The sequence below is a fragment of the Ascaphus truei genome, chromosome 10 (assembly GCF_040206685.1).
Source record: "Ascaphus truei isolate aAscTru1 chromosome 10, aAscTru1.hap1, whole genome shotgun sequence".
Classification (NCBI taxonomy): Eukaryota; Metazoa; Chordata; class Amphibia; order Anura; family Ascaphidae; genus Ascaphus; species Ascaphus truei.
In genome coordinates this window covers 38,945,372-38,959,986 of record NC_134492.1, presented here as the reverse complement: position 1 = coordinate 38,959,986, position 14,615 = coordinate 38,945,372, and the positions used below count along the sequence as shown (strand labels likewise).

General features: G+C 44.1%; 1 protein-coding gene across 8 annotated transcripts in view; it reads right to left on the bottom strand.

Moving 5' to 3' along the window:
• Window positions 1–13,157, bottom strand: part of ANKRD45 (ankyrin repeat domain 45) — an 83,006-nt gene extending 69,849 nt beyond the window's left edge. For 5 of the 8 annotated variants that reach the window (XR_012804106.1, XR_012804107.1, XM_075616695.1 and 2 more), the window contains exons 1-2: window positions 12,977–13,157; window positions 7,758–8,084 (exon numbers count right to left, since the gene is read on the bottom strand). Coding sequence is in view for 6 of the 8 variants with exons in the window: in XM_075616695.1 (XP_075472810.1) it covers window positions 7,758–8,084; window positions 12,977–13,133 (484 nt within the window). In the remaining 2 variants the exon portion in view is untranslated. Of the gene's footprint in view, window positions 1–7,757; window positions 8,085–12,661; window positions 12,918–12,976 lie in introns of those variants that run through there. The other 3 variants (XM_075616699.1, XM_075616696.1, XM_075616698.1) reach the window with 3 other exon arrangements.
• Window positions 13,158–14,615: the final 1,458 nt, after the last annotated feature.

The following is a 14,615-nucleotide window of genomic DNA, read 5'->3' as shown; positions in this document are numbered from 1 at the left end:
TTGTGGTTGAGCCAGAGGTTACCAACCTTCTTTTTATTTAGCCCTGTAACAAAAATAGAGCTTTTTCTACCCACAACCTTTTTACAGGTGTGTCCAAGTATAAGCATATGGACTGGTGTAGAACAAAGTACCTGGTCAGCTGAAGGGAGAGGGGTGCTATCAGAGAAATGTCCAAACTAGTAACTAATATATACAAAAGAACCCTATCTGATGCTCTCAGGATAAAACATAACTTTTAATAATTACACCCCCTCATACCCAGATATTTTTATGGTTTCCTCTAGTTGACATTTATCATCTTTGAAATTTTTTCCTTAGAGGTCCTTCTCCAAGTGCATCACATACAGGTAGGGTTCCTTTGAACGTATAAGCATACCTACACATTCATTGGTTATCGCAATTTAGCTATACAAATATTTTTACTGTGAATATTGCTTACTTAATTTTTTCTATTTCCTTTTTTTCCCTCTGTCGTATTTCCCTGATTCTCATAGCATTAGGAGTAGAGGATTGTATACTACCTGTACTACTCGTGTCACAGGTTCAAAAACTTTCAGTTATTTTATGGCGGCCCATAATGTTAAGATCCCACCCTAGATTACATTATTCTAACCCTCAAGTGTATTTTCAGCCAGGAGCAGCTTGGAGACTTCCAGCCGGGCGATATCGGTCTTACCGGCCCTACTCCCATGACGCAGCGTCATCACATCACGGCATGTGACACTGCGATGTCATGGGGACACATCACCATGTGACGTCACAGTGTCATGGCAACGTGTCACCATGCGACAGCGTGACACTGCAGGAGAAGATGCCTCTCTGGTAAGAGACACTTACAGAGGCCCCACGCTCACCTCCCGGCCATACGTTTAATTGAGTTGTTGAAGAGCGCGGTTCCTCTGTAACCACCACCAAGCCCCCCTTACACTATTACACCCCCCCCCCAAACAATGTTACCAGCCCATGGATACACTGGCCCACCAGGCCTTGTTTCCCAGCGGACAAATCCACCCCTGTTGTCAGCCCTTTGGCCCTCAAGATTTTAATCACATAGTATATGCAAATTCTGTCCCTTGCTTGTATAAACATAGCAGGTGAACAGGTCTTGCTACAGTTGCAGTTCAGTTTTCAAAAGCATCAGAACTGATCAAGGACTCAGTTTTAAAAACCCTTCTTTACATTATCCTGGTTACAGAATATATATGTGTCATAACCAAATGCATGTGCTAACTATGTTAGGATGAAGTTTACCAACTTCACACCAGTATGATTTTTTCATCAGGAACGCGCTAAGGACCAGATTCACAAAGCTCTGTAAAATCAGGGATTATAACGTGACTTTACATAACGCAGTAATGTACGCACTTTTCCCTAAGATTAATGCATATCCACAAAGATAATTAAAGGCAAAAACAACAGTCAGTGTATATCTCATTAGCATAGGCTTAATGTCACATTATTGTAGTGTTACATTATCTTATCTTCCAATTATGTGATGTGAAGTCTTAGCGTTACCCCGATTCAGATCTTGAAATAGATGTTTATCTCAAGTTGAGAAAGTGAGGGGGGCGTAATAATGCTATGTTAGCTAAATCATACCCAACTGTGGTGTTACACCCACCCAGACCCCGCAAAAGCTGTATTTCTGGGTCTGGGTGTGAATAACGGCATCCCTATGTTGTCCTTAATGTGCTTTGTGGATATGCAATGCTACTGTAATGCCTCATGTCAATGTCATGCATGTCATTGTCACCAACGGCCGTTATAGTGAATGCAAAGCTCCTTACATTAGAAAACATTACCGTATTGTTATTATGCTTTGAATATATACGCAGTTTGGCTTAACATTAAGTTAGATTAACGTATGTAGGTATATCTTTATTTATAAAGCGCCCACAGTGTACTCAGCACTTGATAAGAGACAATCCAATGAGGGAATTATAATACAATAAGTGCAACAAACACAGTCAGACAGAAGGAACGGTAATCCCTGCCGCAGAGATTTACAATCTAAGTGGAATGTTGGGACAGAGACAGCATGTGGGGGAATAAGTGCAGTAGATGGCAGTGTTTGCCCACAATGGTTGGTAGGAGTGACTGGGTGTGGGACAGTAGCTATGAGTGCAGGCTATTGAAATGCTTATAGATTGTGTGGTATATTGGTGCATCACCACAATAAGCTCAAATAATATGACTTCCATTAAATGAATCCAGAATCCAGGAACAGTATATATTGGTAAAAATAAACCTCCCAGGGTGAAAAACAGGGACCTGGTGGTGCCCACACGGCTACCCCAAAACTTTGTCTCCAATAAGCATAAATTCACCAGTGGGGTACAATATAAAACAGTCCAGCAAAGGAAGGTAACAAATGATGGGCTAATGCCCTTTACTTTCCTGATGTAGTTCCAGGTAAGCAGATTCGTCGGCGTGCAGCCCTCAGGAGAAGAATACAAAGAGGTAGGAGAGAAGAGGAGCACAGCTCACAGCGTTCACGAACGCAGAAAAATAAGGGCAACTCCAAACAGGGAAAAAATATAAATTAGCCTTTAATGGTCAGCTTGGCAACAATACAGGACCACGCACCAACGCGTTTCATCCCTCAGGATTTTCTCAAGGTGTTGAAATTCTTCATTGAAGAGGTTAGTTTTAAGGTTCGTCTTAATGATGGGGAGAAATGGGGGAGTTAACATCACGTTAAGGGACTTAAAGGAGCTTTGTGGATCTGCACCTTTGATACACAATCCCCATTATTTTTAACAGGATAACAATTCTCCTGGTGAAATCCCTCTCCTGGCTTCCTATGCTTTATTGGCAAAATGATCTTTGCTCAATTGCTTGTAGCCTGTGCACCCCAAATCGACCAAGAAACTAAAGTGTACCTAGTTTAATGTCCATAATATTGGAGGGTCTACATTTATGCCAAAATTGATTGGAGTACACACTCTCCAAGGTCCAGAGGGAGCATATATACAGGGATCACCCCCAAAAAGATATATAGTTCACAAAATGTATGGGAGGTCTGAAGAAGGGGGATCTTGGCTCTTTCAGATGTCCTACTTACAGTGCATCTGATTTTAAAGGGCAGAAATCTCCAAAAAGAGTTGTGTTGAATCTTCTCATAGCAGGTGTGTGGCTTAGCAGGATGTTATCTCGAGATGAAAAAGACATATCATGGTGCACACCAATATAAAACTTTAGCAAATAGAACATAGGTAAAAGTACTCACATTCTGTACATTTCAAACATGCACATAACAAGATTTATGCATCTATACCATTGTTTTAATTTTTTAATTGAGATTTTACAGGGAAAAGTATACATCTTTGTATAACACAGACCCAGGTAGAGATTGATAGACAATTACGATCCCGATCAACACGTCGAGAGAAATACGTAGAGCTCGGACTAATCAGACGCAACGTTCTCTCCCCCTGGTCTAAAGGCCTCGCCCCCAAGTCACGCACCCCCCCAGCCGGGAGGGCGAGCACCCAAGGAGCAGGACCAGCATTTCCCCATAAATCGAAAGGGGGATAGAAAGTGGGGACCGAGGAGGGAAGAAAAGAAAAAGGGCAGACGAGGGGAAAAGCGAGGGGGGGGGGGAGGAAGAAGAAGGCGGGTGTGAAGAGAGAGGGGGAAGGGGGGCACCCCTCCCACCCCCTATACCATTGTTTTTTAAACAGGTGTTCCATGCAATTTTCAGGTCATTTGAAAATTGGACCAAACACTGAAAATGTACAATTAATCTGATCTCCAACACACTATTAGACAGGGTTGGGGTTCCTTACAATGCACCTGATCTCAGACACGCTATTAGAGAGGGTTGGGGTTCCTTACAATGTATCTGATCTTAGTCACACTATTAGAGACAGTTGGGGTTCCTTACGACGCGCTGTTAGAGAGGGTTGGGGTTCTGCAGAATTTCACAATATATTGATAGGGTTCCTTAACACAGGGGTGTGCAAACTTTCTGCGCTGCGCCCCCCCTGCCTGCCAGCCTCTTTGCTCGCGCCACCCTTTACCTAAGATACAGCATCAAATGTGCAGGGTCATGTGACGTTACGTGACCCCGCAGCGGCATTTGGCATGCGTTGCCATGGTGACACATCACGTCAAATGACGCCACGTTGCCATGGCGATGCGTCGCCGAAGACAAGGTAGAAGACACTGCAGAGGCATCACGCAATCCCCTGGCATTTAATTTAAATGCCTTGGGGAGGAGCGCGGGACCTCTGCAACCAACATGCCCCCTGAAAAATCTTGCGTCCCCCACTTTGCGCAACCCCTGCCTTACCAATAAAAAGGTTAAAGAAACACTGGTCTTTAAGGTCAGTATAAAAACAGTACTCAATAAGTCAGTAGGGGATAGCAGCAAGTGCTGAATATCAGGACTGAGCTTGAATTAACATCCTTGTGTGTCATTGATAACTGCCTCCTGTCTTCAAAACGCCCGCATACCATACATCCACCTCAAACTCTGTGCTTCCGCCGACAAAACAATTAAAATAGTCAAATAATTTATTATTAAAGAATGTTTTGAATTATTAATGTTTTAATGATTGATGTTTTCAATTAGTAGTCAATTATGTACTTATATTAATGTAATAAAAATATTGTTTTTAATACAATTTACATTTCCAATTATTAATTATTTTATTAATTCAACAATAATGTCTGTTAATAATATTTTCAATATTTTTAATTCGTAATTTCTTCTTTAGTTAATAATTTTAAACGATATGTTAAGTATGATGAGTATGTTAACAGACAAGAACACAAGTTTGTAGGAGGGAGGACAGATTTTTGGAGTAGGATGTTTTAGAAGGATGGGAAGAGGAGGTCTTAGAGAAGTGAAGCCCGAGTTTGGTAGAACACAGGAAGGGGGTTGGAGGTGGTAGGTGTAATGTTTCCATTCACCAGGAAATTTCCCGATCCCTGGGAAATTTGATCCCTCAACTGGATCAAATTTCAAACACCGGGAAATCGGGGAATGGAATCTCTCGAACGCAGAAGTCCATTTACGCTTGCGTGATGCCCTCTCACTGTGCTGTCCTCATCCCGCCTCCACTCTTCCACTGTGCCGGCCTTGACGTGGATATGGCTGCCTCCCAGTTAAGTGACTCTGTGTCTGAATGTAATGTTGAGAGTTCCACTTGGAACACGGAGAATGTAAGGATAACCACTGCCCTCCCCCCCCCAACTTGTCACTCCCTCTCCCACCACTTGTCCTCCACTGCCCCTCATCACCCACTGTCCTTCCATGTTTCCTCCTCCACCCCATCTGTCCCCTCCCATATGTTACTACCGCCTCCCCCCCAAACTTGAACGCTGTCAGTGTAAAAAGTGATCTGATAATACTCTGTCAGTGGATAGTGCTGTCAGATTATATACTCGTAAAAAGGTGTAGTGTATTCAGTCTTGGTTTTACATTAAGTTGCGTGGCAATAGGGCATTACAAGAGTATCAGTGTAGAGTGTCGTCAAGTTATATACTGTACTCTGTGTCAGTGTATATACTGACATGGAATATAACCTGATTATACTATACACCGACATGGAATATAATCAGACTTGGTGCAATGCCAGGTCACCTCTGCAGCATGCAGCACTTTGTGCGGCGCTAGTTTATCCTGGTGCATAATTTGTACTCCACCAACAAATCTAAATGCCCTACAGCCACAGTCCTGGCTACGCCCCTGGATATATTTATTATACATTCCCAGGATGAGATGGGGCTAGCACTTGCATGCCACTCACATTCAGTAAGGCTACGGCCCCAGTGCCTGCGCTGCACGCGCGCCTGCGAGGCTGGCGGTGTGTGCAGCCAAATTCCCCCGTCGGCAGAGAGCTGCAGGGGAAAAGACAGGGGGCGAGGCGTGAAGGGGGCGCGGCCGTGACGTCACCCAGCAGGTTCGCCCTCATTAGCTGAACCACCAGGGCGTGGCCTAGCGCTCCGTCGCTAGTTCCCCTCACAATTTTCTTGCAGGCTGGAAAAACTCACCGTACAGCGCAGCGGCCCCCCCTCGCAGCGGGCCCCGTCCCCATTGAGGGGCGGCTCTTGTCCCTGCAGCGTCTGACACAGCGTCCACTGCAGTACCCAGCGGGGACCTGGCCTCAGCCGACCCACAGGTGAGACACACAGACTCGCACACTGACTGCAAGACATTAACTGCTGAACAACAGACAGAAAGAAGGAAAACACAAAGAGAAGTGTCCCGTGTCCTCCTACAAGGTAAAACTGTTGTTAAATCTACTTATCGCCATTCAAATACGCCTTTGAACAGGAATTTTATACAGGAAATGTGATCTCTTGCCCAGTGTAGGAGACGTCGGCACAGACAGGATACTTGGTGTTTGGAGAAATAAATGTGGATTTTTATTTAGCCAAAGTTCCACAAAAATAAAGCGTGGCTTTACTTCAGCCAAAAGTACAACAATACAGCCTAAAGCCTTTCTCAGCCAAAGTTAAACGATACAAAGTAAAAGCGAGTAACAGACCATAGGCAAAGTTTAGCAGTGGAAATATAGCAGGGCAAACAATCCTCAGAGCCAGCATCTCTCTGTACTACAGAATAGCAACAGTCTGGAGTGTAGGCTGCCTGTTTTTAAAAAGCAGTACTTCAAGTTGCCGTTTAAAAAAGAATTAAAATAAAAATTCTATTCAATATGTGCATCAATACAATCTACACACTGACAAGTAATTAGCTAAGTTGCGGATCAATCCGTTCTCCTGTGATCAATCGGCGAAGATTCGGCATGGGGGTTCAATAAATGGCCGTCAGTGCAGCAGAAGAGGACTCAAGATGCAAAGTTCTGTGGGGAAGATCATGTAACCAGGCAGTCACCAGATACAATAGGTGCACTGCTAGAAAGAGGGCAGGGCTCAAAAAAGGGTGTGCCAGAGCCTGTTTCAGAAGAGGAAGGGGATGTGACTTTGTAAATTGTTGCTGCAGGAACAAAAAATGCTCATTACATTATAATACATTAAAAATGTCTTTACATTTTTTTATTTTTTTATAAATGCTACAAGTATTTTCTCATAGTTCAGAACTGATTTATTAAAAAAAAAAAAAAAAAGAACCCACACATGTAGGCTATCGCTTGAACTGCAGCTTTAAAGGCTTCAGCCCAGCTGGATCAATGCTCCTGCAGGAGTTATCTGTTAGCTGTCCAAACTGTCTCAGGCTTTTAAAAACTAGGAAGAGTTGGACCAGGAAACCAGAAATTTGAAAGTATAAACACTGGGTAGGAGAGAGTTTTGTTTGCGGGTGGAGGAAGTTTCAGAGCAGGGAGAATGGAGGAGAGAGTTTGGTAGGAGGGAGTTTTGAAGGACAGAGTTTAGGAGCAGGGACGATGGAGGACAGAGAAAGGAGTTTTAAGCAAAGAACTCCGAAGGAGTTTTGGGAGAGGACAGAGTTTCACATGACACACTAGGATACCCTAAAATGGACACCATAGTGGTGAGTGACATGAAAAGCAACTATATATTATAGAATAGAAGTCAATGCTGGAATACCTGCTGGAGTTGTAGGACTTCGAGCAATAACAGTGTGTGTGAGAGCGAGTGATGGAAGAGACTAGGGACTAACCAGAGCTGTGCGTATGTGATGGAGTAATAGTTTTGGAACAGTAGAGGATGCTGCAGGTCTAGACTCGCAGGCGAGTGTGTATGAGAGGGACCATTAGCAGAATCTCTCAATGGAAAGTACAAAGCATGGAATAGATTGGAACATGTAGTGGAATGAAAGGGCTGTTTACCTCGAGCTGTTTGTTCATTCACGTTTGCTCCATGCTTCACCAATTCCTTCACTACGTCACTGCGGCCCAGAATACAGGCTGGAAATATGGGACTCCTGCCCAGTACATCCTGTTCTAAGAGCAGTTGGTTGGCTCGTTCGTTCCCTGCATCTTCTGGATCTTCAAACAGTAACTGTAGGGTCTGTACATCTCCCGCCAAAGCACATTGCAGCACGGGGTTAACAAAGGGTGCAGGGCTCAAGGTCTCCATTTCCTCCTGTCGATACAAATAAATGTCCCTTTTCAGTGTCAGGGGTGCATGCAAATGCACTTTGAAACCCTCCACCACTGAAAAGAGGAAAAGAAAATGTATGGGTGATCCCAGACTGAGGTGTCATCACTAGTAATATACAGAAGTATACGCGCACTCAAAAATGAAAGACACTCGCGGGTGCTGAATCTCAATGGTGAAATCCCATACAAATTAAGCAATAAACCTAGTCCGCCAATGTAGTGGTCAAGTGGTGAGTATTTCTTCGTCCAACGTTTCGGCCCAACACAGCAGACCTCTCTCAACCATGCTGCTGGGATTTTTAACCTGCCCTGGGACACCCCAATTCCACGCGCCGGCATTCAGCACAAAATGGCTGTGGGGTCAAGTATCGGCCCAGTGACCAATAGAAAATCCGCAATGTCATGGAGAGATGACGTCTCGGTATTCTGCTGGAGACCCCCCATTGACATTTGTCGTTTTTGCAATGTCAACACCGGCAAATATCTCCTGAAGCAGGGGGTGTCCCCAGATGTTGGTAGGGGCCATAACTAAGCTCTGAGGTATTCCCCTGTTTCAGGTATTTAAAAACTAAAATCCATTGGGGGGGGGGGGTGTCATTCACTACTACAGCAATGCGTTCCTGGTCCCTCTGGCAGTTAAAGGGTTGATTCAAGCAGCAATCTGGCAAAATATGAGTGGCATTTTTTATTTTGAAGCTGTTATGGGGGTTATTCATCAACGTGTGATAGTGCAGGAACACCTCCCATTGACTGGGAATTTCTTTGAGCTAGTGTCATACATACATATATATATAGACAAAAAAAAAAAAAGAGAGAGAGCGCACGCCCCATAGCATAATACTGCATAAAATTTATTAAAACAAGGAAGGGGATGGGAAATGGGGGGGGTAGGAATCGCACTCACAGGATGCAAATGGTTAAAAGGCAATTTGTGATTATATCACCACCATCCGGTTCTGGATACTGCAACACGTCTCCGTGGACTCCTTCAGGGCTGCCAGACACGTGTTGCAGTATCCAGAACCGGATGGTGGTGATATAATCACAAATTGCCTTTTAACCATTTGCATCCTGTGAGTGCGATTCCTACCCCCCCCATTTCCCATCCCCTTCCTTGTTTTAATAAATTTTATGCAGTATTATGCTATGGGGCGTGCGCTCTCTCTCTTTTTTTTGTCTGTAGATATCTGTGGAGTTGGTTTACCCTGTGTGAGAGCAGCCTAAAGACCCCTTTCAACATCAGACATCCTATCATCATGGACTAATTATGGAAGGACTGGTTGGAGTTTTTTGATTTTTGTGTCTTTCTTTTTCTCTTTTTTGAGCACGTTCATGCACTGTTTTGTACACTTTTAATTGGTTGTGTTGTATCAATATGCACTAGGTCACATTAGTGTAATTGAGATATTAACCCTTTCATACATCATTCACTTTACACAACATTTTTATTCATTAACTATAGTCATATTTAATTTATTATATCACTATTATATTTTTTATTTTTTGGCGCCACACCTTTTTTGTTTTTATACATATATATATATATAGTATATACATATATATATATATATATAAAATGTATATTTGCATATATATATACATATATATATATATATATATATATATACACACCATACGATACCGGTTGCAACACGACATCAAGGGACAGCACGCAGGTAAGTAAATCATAAATGTTCTATATTTGATAGAAGACCACCAAAACCCCTCCTTATTGACATCTGTAATAACCCTTAAGAAATTAAGAAGATAGCAAGACAGGTTTTTTTTTTTTCCTTCTGATGAGTGCTTTTGTAATCTGCATGGAAAACAGCTATGTGCTGCCTGGTAGAGCAGAGAAAGGGGAGGCTAGATCCATCGTAGGAGTTTCAATGTGGACCCTTTACTGCAGGAATTGGGCCTGTTTTGTTAAATAAAATGAACATACGTGTGTGTGTGTGTGTGTGTGTGTGTGTGTGTGTGTGTGTGTATACATATATATATATACATATATATATACATATATACCCTATATATTATATATATATAAATATATATATATACATATATATATATATGTATATATATATATATATATATATATATATATATATAAAAATTATACACACACACACACACACAAGTTCAGGGCACTCTAAATGGGATAAAGCAAAGGGCAAAAAAACATATCTTTCCAGTTGTGGTGCTTGCAGTGCAGCCAGGATCACCATCCAGCAGCAAACATATAACAGAAATCCAAATAAGGTCCGCAGCACTCACCAACATTTGGTGAGTGCTGCGGACCTTATTTGGATTTCTGTTATATGTTTGCTGCTGGATGGTGATCCTGGCTGCACTGCAAGCACCACAACTGGAAAGATATGTGTTTTTGCCCTTTATGCTTTATCCCATTTAGAGTGCCCTGAACTTGTGTGTGTGTGTGTATATATTTATATATATATATATATATATATATATATATATATATATATATATATATATATATATTATATATATATATATATATGTATATATATATATATATATATAGGTATATATGTATATATATATGTATATATATATATGTATACACACACACACACACACACACACACACACACACACACACACACACACACACACACACACACACACACACACACACGTATGTTTCATTTTATTTAACAAAACAGGCCCAATTCCTGCAGTAAAGGGTCCACATTGAAACTCCTACGATGGATCTAGCCTCCCTTTCTCTGCTCTACCAGGCAGCACATAGCTGTTTTCCATGCAGATTACAAAAGCACTCATCAGAAGGAAAAAAAAAAAACCTGTCTTGCTATCTTCTTAATTTCTTAAGGGTTATTACAGATGTCAATTCTTTGTACACATACCTCTGAGTGCTGCCTCTCTTTGCTGTTCCGCTGCCACTGCTGGATGGTAACGTAGTGTGTGTATATATATATATATATATATATATATATATATATATATATATATACACACACTACGTTACCATCCAGCAGGGGCAGCGGAACAGCAAAGAGAGGCAGCACTCAGAGGTATGTGTACAAAGAATTGTACAAAGAATTGTATTGTAATAGACACTAAAATCCGACATTTTGATCCACAGGGGATCTTCCTTACTGGGGTGTACCATATACATTGCCTGGGGCAAGTGCATTTTTCCCGCGTGGTGGGCGTGGGTGCACCTTGAGAAAGGTCCCACTGGGGGACCAAAACGTCGGTTTATGTGTCTTTTTCAATACAAAAACTTGTGATCAAACTTACCAGAGTGCTGTCTCTGATTTTGTGCTTCAAACAGTATCGTATGGTTTATTATTGCTTTATGGGACAAGCACCCAATTTTTTCTACTTGCAAGTGGAAGTGCCGGCTGCTTCTGTGGAAAAAAAATAAATATATATATATATACATACATACAGACAGACACACACACACACTACGTTACCATCCAGAAGGGCAGCGGAACAGCAAAGAGAGGCAGCACTCAGAGGTAAGTGTACAAAGAATTGTATTGTAACAGACACAAAAATCCGACATTTTGATCCCAGAGGGATCTTCTTCCTGGGGTGTACCATATACATTGCCTGGGGCAAGTGCATTTTTCCCGAGGTGGCGTGGTGCAGCGTCTCCTGGCATTCTCCAGCAAATCCTGTGTTTCCCCCTGCAAATCGCTGCCATGGCAACTTGACGTCACGTAGCGTCCCCTTGTCATTTGACACGCGCAGCCATTTTCACGGGAGTTAGGGGGGAGAGACACGGAAGTTGCAGGAGAATGCCGGGAGACGCCGCACCTTGCCGCTGGTAAGCACTCGATAGCGGGAGGGGTGTGAGAGTGGGGGTTACATTTTTTTGGGGGTGGCTGGGGCGAGTGCCTTTTCTTTTCGGGCGAGTGACATTTTTTCACAATGTGTGTGTGTGTGTGTATGTATATATATATCTCATAGTTGAAAGCACGCACACCTTTTTTTCTATAATAATAATAATAAAAATTAAAAAAAAGGGTGGAAGGAGCTCCGACGTGAGGAAGTGGGGGGGGGGGGGGGGGATTATTCTTTGACATGCGCAATAACACATTTACTCATTTCTAAATTTCGAATCTGTTATTTTTGTAAATAATAATTATTACATTCTAATAGCTTTATAAAAAACGTGTTTTGTTTTAGATTACCACAATAATGCTGTAAAAATGTACCACATGGTCTATGACAAAAGGTACAGGAACTGTGTTCCACCGGGAAAAGGTGTGTGTGTGTGTGTATGTGTGTATGTGTGTATGTGTGTGTGTGTGTGTGTGTGTATGTATATATATATATATATATATATATATATATAGCAAATGGAAATATTACTGTGTGCTCATTTGCATTTTAAGTATATATATATATATATATATATATATATATATATATATACATATATACATACATACATACATACATACATACATACCATTACATACACACATACACACACACACACACACACACTTATAATTGGGGAAGCCCATATGGTGCCTGTCTGTTGGTTGCCATCTGAGCTGTGACATTTCCTAGGTGACATTTTCTCTGCGACCCCCTTTAGTGTCAGAGCGGGGATCCCCGGCCCTTACCTGTCCCGTCTTTCTGATGGGGATGGAGAGGGACAGGCTCAGGGCATTATCAGAGTCCTGGCGCGTTGTCATGGCAACGCCAAAGCCCCCGGCAGTTGTGTTTACTCGTAAACGTTCCGGAAGAGAACATAAACCCCCCGCTGCAATGGTTCCGCTGGCAACTCCGTGATCTCATCACTTCAACGACGACAATACATAAGTATCGTATGCCTATTAATCTGTTACCAGGAGGAAAAAACCCGTGCTAAATAAATAAGAAGTGAGGACAAATGAAGCATGTGAAGCAGTGACCCCGAGTTACATAACCGTACATACAATGTTTTACCACCTCTCCGTGTCTCACCGGAGACTTCGGGTTTACCATCCCCTTCTCCGGGCTACGGGTTTGTCCCTGAAATCTCCGGGTGGGGCGGGTTGTTGCAGACAAGGCAGGTATAGTAAGTGACTTCTCATTGCTGTGTGCAGAACTCATTTCCTCCCTTCACTGCCTACTACATCCGGGTCACAGCCCTATGCTCTACTGCGCATGCTCACACGTAGGTGATCATGGGAGTTGTAGTTTTTATCAGACAAGATCGAATGACATTTATAAGTAACACAGTAACATTCCCAGAAACCCTGTTAGGGAACACACAACCCCCATGTCTCTTACCTCCTCTCTCTCCTCCCCCCCTCTCTCTCTCTTCGCCGCCCCTCTCTCCTCTCTCTCTTTCTCTCCCACTCTCTCTCTCTCCCCCCTCCTCTCTCTTCTCCCCCCCACCCCCTCTCTCTCTCTCCCCCTCTCTCTCTTCTCCCCCTCTCTCTCTCTCTCCCCCCTCTCTCTCTCTTCTCCCCCCTCTCTCTCTCTTCTCCCCCCTCTCTCTCTCTTCTTCCCCCTCTCTCTCTTCTCCCCCTCTCCTCTCTCCTCACCCTCTCTCTTCTCCCCCCTCTCTCTTCTCACCCCCCTCTCTCTTCTCCCCCACCCCCTCTCTACTCCCCCCCTCTCTCTTCTCCCCCCCCTCTCTCTTCTCCCCCCTCTCTCTTCTCCCCCCTCTCTCTCTCTCCTCCTCCCTCTCTCCTCTCTCTCTCTCTCTCACTCTCCTCTTCTCTCTCCTCCTCTCATCTCTCTCTCTCTCTCCTCTCTCTCTTCTCCTCTCTCTCTCTTCTCCCCCCTCTCTCCTTCCCCCCTCTCTCCCTCTCTCCCCCTCTCTCTTCTCACCCCCTCCTCTCTCTTCTCCCCCCTCTCACTCTTCTCCCCCCCCCTCTCTCTCTTCTCCCCCTCTCTCTCTCTCTCCCCCCTCTCTCTTCTCCCCCTCTCCCCTCTCTCTCTCCCCCCTCTCTTCTCCCTTCTCTCTCTTCTCCCCCTCTTCTCTCTCTTCTCCCCCCTTCTCTCTCTTCTCCCCCCCTCCTCTCTTCTCCCCCTCTCCTCTCTCTTCTCCCCCTCTTCTCTCTCTTCTCCCCCTCCTCTCTTCTCCCCCTCTCCTCTCTCTTCTCCCTCTCTCCTCTCTCTCTTCTTCCCCCTCTCTCTCTCTTCTCCCCCCTCTCTCTCTATCTTCTCTCCCCCCTCTCTCATCTCCCCCCTATCTCTCTTCTCCCCCCTCTCTCTCCTCCCCCTCTCTCTCTTCTCCCCCCTCTCACCTCTTCTCCCCCCCTCTCTCTCTTCTCCCCCCTCTCTCTCTTCTCCCCTCTCTCTTCCACACCCTCTCTCTTCTCCCCCCCTCTCTCTCTCTCTTCTCCCCCCCTCTCTCTCAACCCTCTCTCTTATCCCCCTCTCTCTTACCCCCCCTCTCTCTTATCCCCCCCCTCCTCTCTTATCCCCCCCTCTCTCTTCTATCCCCCCTCTCTCCCCCCTCTCTCTCTCTCCCCTCTCTCTCTTCTCCCCCTCTCTCTTCTCCCCCCTCTCTCTTCTCCCCCTCTCTCTTCTCCCCCCCTCTCCCCCTCTCTCTTCTCCCCCCCTCTCCCCCTCTCTCTTCTA